The following is a 12207-nucleotide window of genomic DNA, read 5'->3' on the forward strand; positions in this document are numbered from 1 at the left end:
CTGCATTCAGGGGTCTCTTCTTTGTCTGGACTGTTTGTATTCTCCAAAGCTGGCAGGCTGGAATGGCTGAGTCTACTGAACTGCAGAGATAGAGAACCCCTGGGAGCTTCATCCCTGAGAAAGATCAAAGCTCTGTCCGGAGAATCCTTGCTGGAGTGGCTGAAGCCCTCACAGGGAGGTCTTGCCAAGTGAGGAGGAATGAATTGGGTTCTGCCTAAAGAAGCAGTCTGGCCATGATCCGTCAAGGCAGCTATGCTGCTCTGTGGAGGACCCCTCCTCATCCAAACTGCCTGTATTCTTCAAAGCTGGCAGGCTGAAATGACTGAGTCTACTGAACCGCAGAGATGGTAGTCACCCATCACCCTGGGAACTCAGTCCTGACTCAGGCAGACTCCAGCCTGCTGCTACCAGCTGGCTGGAATTCCAAGCCAGTGGGTCCCAACTTGTGAGGTACCATGTAAGTGGGGCCCACAGAATGATGCCACTTTGCTCCCTGGACTCAGTCCCCTTCCTAGGGGCATTCACAGATGGATCTCCTGCCTTGCCACAGATTCTGGGGCCAGAGTATGCAAAACTCCTGGGTCTCTGTGTGTGTCTAAGCAGCGGCTCTGCTGAAACTTCACATAGCTCAGTGTACTGGACCCAAGGCCCTGGTGATGTGGGTTCGCGAGGAGATCTCCTGATACATGGGTTGCAAGGATCTGTGGGAGAAGTGTGGTTTCCTAGGCAGGTCACACAATCACTGACAGCTTCCCTTGGCTCCGTGCTGATCCCAGGTGGGCTATCGCCCTACCCTGCTTCTCTTTGTTCTCTGAGGGTCAAGTTGTTTGCTTAGTCAGTTTCAATGTGAGAACTCAGATATTTCAGTTGAAGGTGCTGAACTGACTTGCTCCTTTCATTCCTCTCCTTGAGCGCTGTGGACTGCAGCTGCTTTCAATTGGCTGTCTTAGCTTTCCACAACTGTCTACTTCTAAATCAGTTTCTGACCGTGAATTTTTAGATTTTTGTAATATAAAAATATCTTCTCATCTCAGAGAATTAGAAAGCAGTTTTTTCTATGTGCTATTTTAGACAAGACTTTATTGAACTCAGCAGAACTAGAAGTAAAGCACTGACTTGATTATTATAGTTATTTCTATACTATTTATTTAAATTCATTTTCAGTCTGGAATAGTTGTTTGCATAATTAACTTATGAATATTTCTAATTTAATATACCTAGTTATTTTAATAGCTATTTTAAGAGAGTTTGGATACCTGCCCGCCCCCACCTCCCATTCCTTTCTCTGCTCCTTTAGGCATAAAGAAGTTCATTTGTAAGGCTTTTAAAAATACATTCATAAAACTCTATGTTTAATTTAAAATACTTAGGCCTTTGCTTCAATATTAAGGAAAAATTTAAAAAAGAGAATCTATTTGCGCATAACTAAATGTAATTGTGTTTAACATAGTATGTTAAAATAATTATTTAAAAATCTTCAATATCAATAAAAATATTCAGAAAACTTCAGGACCAAATCATTGCTTTAAAACAGAGGTAGAATTTTAATATTAGTTTTCTGTTAAGGACAAATGATTCATTTTCTCCTTTTTTGTGTAAAATTGATTGAAATGTATAATTTCAATATATGGCAAAGCACTAAGTCTTTCTACATAAAATTCTTATTTTTGGTGTCCATTTTATATGAACACAAATTTGTAAATAGAAATCTCTTCATAGTACAGTGCACTCAGTTGTGCAAACTTATCTTTTTAGGGTCAAAGAAGAACACAAACCACAACTGACACAGTAAGTAAATGTATTAAGAGTGTAGTAGGCTTGACTTCTGTACTTTTGCCACATACTGCTTTCTGGTATTAGCTTACACTAATACTGGATAGGCTGCAGCTAGTGTGTCTTCTGCTTTCTGACTCTCTAGCTTGTAAGAGAGCTGCTTGCAGTTTCTTACATCACCCACATAGTGACTGGATGTAGTTTTTTGCTGCCTGCTTGTGGACTAGTTAATTTAATTTCCCTACATTTTGACTGCCTGGATGATAATCAGAGCTCACATTACCATTGGCTGTAGCTTTTGTGCCTGTGTATTTTTATTATGGATAAGAAAACGTTAACCTACATTGTTATTCATTTGGTTATTCAGTCACATTATTTGCTTATTTAAACAGGTGGTTTCCCTTTAGTGGAATCACTGAACTGGTAAATAACGTTCTTCAGCCCCAGCAAAAACAACAAAATGAAAAGGAGCCCCAGACGTAAGTAAGCTGATCTATATAGACTAAATATTAACTCTATAGTATAACATACTGAAAAGTATGTGTTAAAATACTGTCCTTGGAATAGTATGCCCTCAGAAAGGAAAATTGTTCGGTTAGGGTTTGATACTGTTACCCTTAATGGAAATCTAAAAAGAAGGCAAGGATAATTAATAGGGTAGTAAAAAAGAAGAGGTAATTCCCCCCACCCCACTATATTTTAGTATAAATAATGTAAGCCATACTTATTCAGTAAAACATCCTTTTCTAACAATGCAATATATAACTAGAGTGTGTTTCTTTCGCAAATTGTTCTAGAGGACATTAAAAGATATTAACCCCCAAATTCAATCTTTGGTCAAATAGTTTTGGAAAGGTTGTTTTAAAAAAGGTTAAGCAAGTTTCTTTATTATAATTACTCCAAGAACCCAAATATGCTGCAAGGGTATTAGAACATACACTGTCTAATACATTTATTTGACCACTGAATCCTGTTTTTACTAAGCATTTCATTAGGTTATGAAACATAATTTGGGAAATGCGGCAATATATTCTCACACTGACCTGAAACATTAAAGAAGTATTTATTTCTTTTTTTTGTTATTAGATTAAAAAACACTGTTTAAAAAGTTGTTCACTTCTGTAGCATTTTAATTTTGTGCAAGCAATATTATTTATGTTGTGAAGTTGAGGTAGCTGAGGATGTGAGAGAGACTGCATATATTTAAATTCCAGTATTATCCTGACAGTTGCCATAATATTCAGATGTGCTCCAACCACTTAGCCTCTGTGCTTCCTTTTGAATTATGACTTAGGAGAAGCTGGTTTGGTTGTAGGAATGGACAAGTTGACAAGTGACATGGACTCTAGGAGAGAATGAGAATGACGAGTATGATGAAACACTCAGAAAAACATTCATGTTTTGCCTTTAATGCAGAGTAAAAGATAAACATCTTTTATGTCTTGTTGCTATTGATGAGGATAATCTCCTCATGCATTTTATGCTGCTTTGCATTCATTTTATGTTATATTTTGTCAGGGTTTTAGTTTCAACTGAAGTAAAAGTATGATGTGTACTCTTCCTAATAGTTAATATGTAGTTCTCAAATTGGAACTTCTCCTGTACTTAAGGTTGTTGAAGTCAGGCCAGTATTTGTCTTGCCTACTGTTTTATTCTTGGCATTTAGCAGAATGCCTAATACATAGTAGGAACTCAATAAATATTTCTTCACAATTGATTTTTCATATTTTATCCTTTTATGATACAGGAATTTTATGACATAAGGAGTAAAATTAAATTTAATAATTTCTAACTAGCAAGCATTATATTAAAATGCCACACAATGTCATTGTTTTGCTTTTTCACTATGGCACTGAAGCTTAAAATAAAATAAAATGGAGAAACCAGTAACAAAATATAATTAGATATAATTTTGTCTTGGTTTTAAATGACTTCAGTTAATGTATCTTGTGTGTGAGGTTTTGAAAATAATCAAGACTGTGCCATATTATGTATTAATTACCATGGCCATTAAATAAAATGACAGATATTTTATGAGTAACTTTTAAAAAATGATATTTAGATTACTGTAACAAAGTGACATTTGATTGGCATAAACACAAAAGAAATCACTTTAATAATAAATATAATCCAATCTGCTTTGATTTTTGGATAGGAAGATGGTAGAAAAAATTAGCACTTTTAGATGATTTAAAAATTAATTCTTGATTAATTGGTATTTCAGTTTTCTTTGACAACTAATTCATTCTTGCTCTGTGATTTATGTAGTTTTAAAAATTAAGAATCAATAGATTCTCTTAATAGCTACATTCTTCATCTTACATTCTTGTTACATTGAAGATTTTTGGTATGTAATTTTCTAGAAGCCTTCCTTTTATCTTTCTGAACCACAGACCAGGGTTACTTCTGAATGCCCTTTGACTTACTTACTCTCTATTCGGATTTATAAGGCTTCGTCTTTCTGGGCTATCTTATTTCTTTCTCAATATGAATACTATGTGAGTGGGATAACTTCCTATCTGCTTACTTTCTATTATTCATCCATGAAATTATTTTTGGGAGCTGAATTCCAGATATTCATTTTAAGTTTTAAATGTTAAAAAGTAAGTTTTTCATATTTTGTGCAAATAACTTCTAGTAGAATAATGAAATATTCTACCAGATAACTAGTATTAAAAATCTATTATGTTTCCTAAACACTAGTTCATTTTAATCCATTTATATAAATTCCATTTTGCAGTTGTTGAAAAATGTAGCAATGATGTAGGCTTCTTGAGGTCTGTATTTTTGAGGCTTGTTCATTTTATATTCTTTAGCATAACAGGAAGATTTACTAATTTTGATTTTGGTAATTGATGTGAAATTATAGATATAAGTAGACTATTGTATTCAACTTTGACTTTTCATGAGATTTGAGGCATAGAAAATTGAATGAGCCATTTGTTTTAGTTGCCAGTTAATTCACCCTTTGTAGAAACTGCTTAATATATAAATTAAATAATTTAAATATTATTTAATTTCTCTTTTCTTTGGCTATTTTTTGCATCAGCATTAAAATGAGGGAAAGTTTTCTGCAAAGAGAATATAACATAACATAGGTTTTATGTTAGGTATAAAACAAACCTCTGGATAATTAAAGATGGAAATACTAGGAAAAATGATAAATGCCTTATAATGTGACTGTCATTTTAACTTTGTATCTGCAATACATAGCAAAATGGTAAAGGTAATTAAGAAAGTTTCTAATGCAAATACATTAAACTAATCAGTTGGATTACTTTACTTTGAATTTTATATTTTAGTTTTATTTATGTTTTGCTATGATTAATGTACTTTCGAAATACTAGGAAAATCTAAAATTTGAATTATTGGAATTAGATAACCACCTAATATAGTAATCCTCTTTGGTTGTGAGGTCTTTTAATAGAAACAAAATGTTAAAGGGAAGAGTGTTTTAAGCATAGGGAACATGATATGTGAAAAGTCTTTAAGTAGCAAGGGACACAAAGAAGACCAACATGGATGTAGTATAGTAGATGAGAGGGAGTGTGGCAGGAGATGAGGTTCCAGAGGTAGGACTCAGATAGGGCAGTGGTTTTACAGAGAATGATAAGGAGTTTGAATCTGACTTTCAGGGAAGATATTGAAGAGATTTAAACATGGGAGTGACATGATTTACTTTATGTATAAAGATCATTCTGACTGCTCTATGAGTAGCATGAATGAGAATGAAAATGGAGAGAGCAATGGAAAAGGCCTTTTTTGAGGACTTTGCTAGAGATAGTGATAACCTGGATCACACTGATTACAGTGAATACGGTGAAGATGGAGAGAAGTAAATTGAGAATATATTTGAAGATTGAAATCATATGATTTGTTGGAGGAGAAGATTTAGAAGTTGTTGAAGAAGGGAAAAGAACCAAAGATGAGTCCCGGGTTTCTAGTTGAAAGAACTAATTGGGTCATGATGTTATTAAATATGATCAAGAAGAGGAGAAGATGAACAGGCTGGAGGTATAAACTAAAACTTAAATTTTGAGCTTTTAAAATTTAAGATGTTTATAATTATCCAGCATTAAAGGAGAGAGATGGACTGGCCAGAGATATATTTTTGAGAGTGGTTAGTATGGCACATAAAGCTAAAAAATGCATAAAATAACCTAGAGAGAGAGTGTGTGATAAAGAGCAGACACAAAGATTGGTTAAGCTCTGAAAAATCCTTATACCTATCCTGGGTCCTGAGATAAAAAGACTGTGGTTCCTACTCTCAAATAGTTCATGGTTAAGTGGGAAAAAGAGACAAGCTGATAAGTAATTAAAAACAGTTCTGTGGGGACTTCTGGTTTGATTTTTTATATGTGAAAGAGCATGAAAGTTGTCACTGCTATTCTCACAACAAGAAAAATGCTGAATCGAAAACCAACAACTTTTCTTAAATCCATCAGAAAATTGAGGTCACAGGGCAAATCAAGCCATGAGTAGTGAAGAGAGGCAAATACCAAGAATAAGTTTACTGGGTGAAGAAACCACAGATCTGTTAGGAAAACTTAAACGATAATTGATGAACTGCTGGAAGCTGAATGTGGACTAACTGAAAAGTTAAAACTTCCTGGGGTCCTAGCCTTAGGGAAGCCCCCACAATTTTAAGGTTTTACTTCTGGGAGTACCATCAAGCTCTGAAAGTGAAGATCAGAGAAAAGTCCCCTCATGCCTCCAGCTGGGGGAGGGGAAAGTAACCATTCTGAAATAGCCCAGGGGAGGAGTAGCCATTTTGACATACTCCCAGAACTTTCTGTTCCCCACCTTCCCTCAAGAGAAACAACTTTACCAGAGCTGAATCAATATGAGAAAAGGAAAATAACTCCAGTCTTTAGATTTTCCACCTCACTTAAGGGGGACAAGAAGCTGAGAATCACTTTCAGAGTCACAGCCCAAGAGCACAGGTTCACTAAAGACTGAAACCTATTCATAGGAGTAGGTTTCTCTTCCAAGTGGCAATTCAGAGATTTAGGCTGCTGTTCTCTTGTAAGCCATCTGGAACACATAGCTTCCAGGGTTGCTACACCAGTGGAAGAGAGATAATGGAGAACTCACACTTATTCTTAATTATGTAAGACAGAAGTGTCATAGGTCACTTCTGCTCACAGATTATTGCCTAAAACTTCTCACAAGGCATTATCCTCTATATAATGAGTTCTAGTAACACCTACAGTTAGTTTACATTTGATTCTTATTTACTGTAATGAGATAGAAATTTTAGGATGCCAAAAGATAAAGATTTGCCAAAAGAATAGTTACTGTAGCAAGCATTGCTCTGTTAACAAAATTTTTCTGGAAAGGAATTTTGAGGAAAGAAACTTTGTTTGCAAATGGGGTAGACATAGTTTTCAATGATAGAGGAAGGTGCATTCCAGAAAGCAAAGGGAGGATCTGATTTTATAGCAAACGTTCCTGCCCATGTTCTTAATCCAGTTTCTTTATGAAAATGAAGGATTCAAACTTGCTTCGTTCTCACTGGTTAACACAGCTCAGTTCTGACTGGTTGATACAGCTAGGTTCTGATTGGTTGATATAGCTGAGCCCTGATGGCTTGGTTTAGGTGAGCACAAAGTTCAATAGAGGTGTGGGTTTTCTGGAAACTCAGAGTGTGTGATGACCTCTAGTTAGCAAATGGCAGCTTGGCTGTATTTAAAATCTAGGCCCAGTTAGCCACTTGAGTTCCATCTTGAAGGATTAACTCTTTCAGGTTCACATTTGTTCACAACTCCAATACCGTAGTTGCTTCTACTGTAACTGCTATAATGACTAGGATCAAGGTCTAATTTATACAAGACTGAAGGTTAGGTTATAATGTGAAGAAAATTCAAATATACAAGTGTCTTGAAGGAAATTTGCTATTTGTAGTGTTTTAAGTAACAGCTATTAGGTTGGTGCAAAAGTAAATTACTTTCAATGCCAAAACTGCAATTACCTTGAACCAACCTAATATTAAGTTTTGTCAGTAAGATAACAGGGAGATTTTTGCCTTCTCTTAGGTGGTAATGAAAGACTAATGGAGATAAAGAATGTGATAACACTGTCAATATGTGAATGTATACACATATTCTGAGAAGCCTTTAGTTGATCACTAGGGATGCCAAAGCACAATAATAAATAAGATTACAAGTAAACAAGATTATTTTAGAAAGGAGGAGCAGAGATACCAGAAAAATTACAATCTTCTGTTCTTGGGTGGAAGCTGTATACTTTGGTGTTTCATTTGCTTGATCCAGGAGTCATTAGCTGTTTTTTTCCAAAGTTCATCTGCTTCTGGAAGCTTCTTAAGACTCCTGTTTAAGGACTCCCAGTGGAGAAGATTTTCAAGCCCAGGGAAAATGGTGTGTATCTTTTTAGTTGTGAAACATGAATTCAAGGGTCAACGTTTTGGAGCTTTTAACTGAAGTGCTAATTATTAGCATGTCTTACTACACTGTTTTCATTAAGTGTCCAGGACAGTTTTTCTCCCTTGTCTCCTCCAGAGTACTAAATCTGCAGATCTCAGGTCATAGAGAGTTGGTTAGAAAGATGTTTTGGAAAGACTGCTTTTACCTGTTGATGACAAGACTGAGTATATCACATCATTTCTTTGCTGTGTCTACTCATGTGAGCTTGCAATAGCAGAATATAGGATCAAAGGTGAAATTTAAAAATATGTGGGGCAGTCCATTATTCATTCATAAGGAGAGAGCAGATGGGTCCCCAAAAAATGTTTATTTTTTTGTTTTGAAGGCGATAGAAATTTTGAGTGGTGATAGAAATTGAAGAGTCCTTGAGGATATTTAATTTTAATTTTAAAATTTCACTTGTTCTACTTTTTCTGAAGATTAAGAATGATATAGACAACAGATTGTTTTTGTAAGCTATGTGCTTCTTACGGCGTTTGACTGGTCAAAGAAGTTGATATGGAGGCAGTCACAGTGGTGCCTGTGGGGACAGAGGAGGGAATGAGTGAAGAGGAGCAAGACTCTGGCACTACCATGGGCTGTGGGCTGCCTAGTGTAGAGAAAATGCTGACCACCAAACTTGGCAAGACCCCAGTCAGCCTTCTGCAGAAGTATGGGACCAGAATAGGGAAGAACACCTGTGTATGACCTTCTCAAAGCCGAGGGCCCACCGGCCTAATTTCATCTTCTGGGTCACTGTTGGCAACACCAGCTGCACTGGTCAGAGCCCCAGGAAGAAGGTAGTCAAGCACAAGGCAGCTGAGGTGGCCCTCAAACACCTCAAAGTGGGGAGCATGTTGGAGCCGGCCCCGGAGGACAGCAGTTCTTTTTCTCCCCTAGACTCTTCACTGCCTGAGGACTTTCCGGTTTTTACTGCCGCAGCAGCTGCTACCCCAGTTTCATCTGTTTTCCTAACCAGGAGCACCCCCATGGAAAAGCAGCCCCCGCTCCTCCCTTCAGCAGTCTGAGTGCATCCCTGTTGGTGCTCTTCAGAAACTGGTGGTGCAGAAAGGCTGGTGGTTGCCAGAGTACACAGTGACCTAGGAGTCCAGGCCAGATCACCACGAAGAATTGACCTGACGAGTGGAGCGTTTCATTGAGATTGGCAGTGGCACTTCCAAAAAATCAACAAGTTGTAATACGGTGACCAAAATGCTGCTTCGAGTGCACATGGTGTCTCTGGATGCCTGAGATGGCAATGAGGCAGAGCCTCGTGATGACTACTTCTCCATTGATGTGGGCTCCCGCCTGGATGGTCTTCAGAACCAGGGCCCAGGCTGCACCTGAGATTTTCTACCAAATTCACTGGAGAGAAGATCCTGTCCTTCTGCAATTGTTCCCTGGGCTCCCTAGGTGCCCTGGGCCCTGCCTGCTGCCGTGTCCTCAGTGAGCTCTCTGAGAAGCAGGCCTTCCATGTCAGTTACCTGGATGTTGAGGAGCTGAGCCTGAGTAGACTCTGCCAGTGTCTGGTGGAACTGTCCCTCCAGCCGGCCACTGCGTATCATGGCTCTGCAACCACCAGGGAGGCAGTCCGTGGTGAGGCTGCTTACTGTACCCTGCAGTACCACAAGATCATGATGGGCAGCAAGTGAAGCGCTAGCTGGACTCATGGATGTGCACCCTTTGCTTCCTGCTATTCATGCCTCTGGGCTCACGTATCTGCTCAGCTCTGGTACCTTCTGTAGGTGCCATCTCTACCTCTGACACAGACTGTCTGCCTCGAGACTGAGAAGGCACAGGGCAAGGAGCCAAGGACCTCGGGGCCTCAGCCAGCCTAGAATCTGTCCTCATTTTATTGGTGATGATGAGTGGGAATGAAATCGGGGGGCTGTCTACTAGGGCCTGGAATAAATATGCTGCTTCATGGATAAAAACAACAACAAAAAAACAAAGCTGATATGGAGTTGTGAAATGGTAAAGGCAGTTCCTGGACATAGATGTGTTTCCAGGTCCAACATAGATAATCTTTAATCTGAATAATATAAAATTGCCAGAATCTTTCTCATACCTTAGAATCATATTAAATGCTGTGTGGCTCAAGGCAGGGATAAGTAAATAAACTTTTAAAATGACAAATGATAGGTTTCTCAGAAAAGGATATTTAGAAAAATTGATAAAAGCAGCAAAGCGCTTATTGCTAAGTAACATAAAACTTAAGTAAAACTTGTAAGTAATAGAAAAAATGAAAAGTGTACAGATTGAAAGTATAGAAAGTAGCACTGAGATCAAGAAGCAGAACATTAATAGCCCTGAAGGATTTCCTCATGCTCCCTTTCAGGGAGAACTGTTTCGCATCTCCAAGGGTAACTTTTATCCTTTTGCCTAGCACCACTATTTTCTGTCCAGCACCATTATTTTGGCTTATTTTTATTTAGAGTTTACAGAATCATACAATGTATTCTATTGGTTCTGTATTGTTTTGCTCAATATAATGTTCATGAGATTCAGCTATGTAATTGCATGCAGTTGTATTTCATTCATTCTCAGTGCTGTGTGTACTTCAGTATCTGAATATATCACATTTTATTGATCAGTTTTACTATTGATATGCATTTGGGTTTATTTCTAATTTTTGCCTATTATGAATAGTGCTGCTGTATACATTCTGATGTCATTATTTTTTTTTCCTATTACTTTGGAGGAGAATTTTGGAGTTATTTGTGAAAGTAAAGTACTTCAGCTATTTCAAAATACTTTAAAATATTAAAGCTAGTTGCTCTCTAATTTCCCTAATTTCCCATTTAATTATTTGGTAATACTATAAATGCTGTTTTTTTTTTTTTTTTTTTTTTTTTTTTTGAGACAGAGTCTCGCTCTGTCACCCAGGCTGGAGTGCAGTGGCACGCGATCTCGGCTCACTGCAACTTCTGCCTCCCGGGTTCAATCAATTATCCTGCCTCAGCCTCCCGAATAGCTGGGATTACAGGCACATGCCACCACCCCTGGCTGATTTTTTTGTATTTTTAGTAGAGATGGGGTTTCACCGTGTTTCCCAGGCTGGTTTCGAACTTCCGAGCTCAGGCAATCTGCCCACTCGGCCTCCCAAAGTGCTGGGATTACAGGCGTGAGCCCCTGCATCTAGCCTAGATGCTGTTTTTTGAGCCTGCCTTACCATTTGATGTTTTGGTGCCTTTGTATCTGGCCTAGAAAGGGAGAAAAGGAGCGATATGATATGATTTGTTCTAAAATACAAATTTTGAAATTTCACTTGTTATTTCTACTTTTTCTGAAGATTGAGAAAGATACAGAGAATGATATTGAGAATGATATAGACCTGGGGTGTCCAATCTTTTGGCTTCCCTGGGCTACACTGGAAGAAGAATTAATTGTCTTGGGCCACACATAAAATACAGTAACACTAATAATAGCTGATGAGCTAAAAAAAGTTTCCAAAAATCTTACAATACTTTAAGAAAGTTTACAGATTTTTATTGGGCTGTATTCAAGGCTGTCCTGGGCCTCAATGTGGCTGGGTTAGACAAGCTTCGTATAGACAGAAGATGTTTTTGTGTAAGCTATGTGCCTCTTATGGTGGTGATCTCTTCTAAAATACAAATCAGATCATATCACTGTGCATCATATAGTAGTCGAAAGTTTACAGTTAACGACATCAATTGAGATTAAGTGAAATTAAGTTTACACAAATTATAAAAAATGTAAATAATGTTATCAGAGGTTTTTCTTTTTATGTTTTGTGTGAAAAACACATGTTCTTATACCCAGGCAACAGTGGATAAAAGTGTTTTTACTCTCCAATGTCTTTTTCAAAGAAGTACTTTTTTTGGTCAAGCAGAAAGCAGTTACAGGTGGAATATTTATAATGAACTCAAATTATACTTCCATTTATCACCATATTTTTATTTCAGAATTGAGTTGATACTTTTCTTCAAGAAGCAAATTTCAGAGAAGAAATGAAACACCTTTTCCCTTTGGAGTCAGGAAGGGTCTATCT

The 12207-nt window shown here is 37.4% G+C and overlaps 1 protein-coding gene and 1 pseudogene across 33 annotated transcripts in view; both read left to right on the forward strand.

Moving 5' to 3' along the window:
- The window catches only part of RIMS2 (regulating synaptic membrane exocytosis 2), a 776667-nt gene that overhangs the window by 148015 nt on the left and 616445 nt on the right, over window positions 1-12207 (forward strand). For 17 of the 33 annotated variants that reach the window (XM_030795330.1, XM_030795305.1, XM_030795309.1 and 14 more), the window contains exons 2-3: window positions 1756-1788; window positions 2166-2252. The exons of the other annotated variants lie outside the window; for them this stretch is intronic. In XM_030795330.1, coding sequence (XP_030651190.1) covers window positions 1756-1788; window positions 2166-2252 — 120 coding nt within the window. The remainder of the gene's footprint in view (window positions 1-1755; window positions 1789-2165; window positions 2253-12207) is intronic. 33 annotated transcript variants of the gene reach the window in all.
- Window positions 8644-9847, forward strand: LOC100605370 (annotated as a pseudogene).

The sequence above is a fragment of the Nomascus leucogenys genome, chromosome 16 (assembly GCF_006542625.1).
Source record: "Nomascus leucogenys isolate Asia chromosome 16, Asia_NLE_v1, whole genome shotgun sequence".
Classification (NCBI taxonomy): Eukaryota; Metazoa; Chordata; class Mammalia; order Primates; family Hylobatidae; genus Nomascus; species Nomascus leucogenys.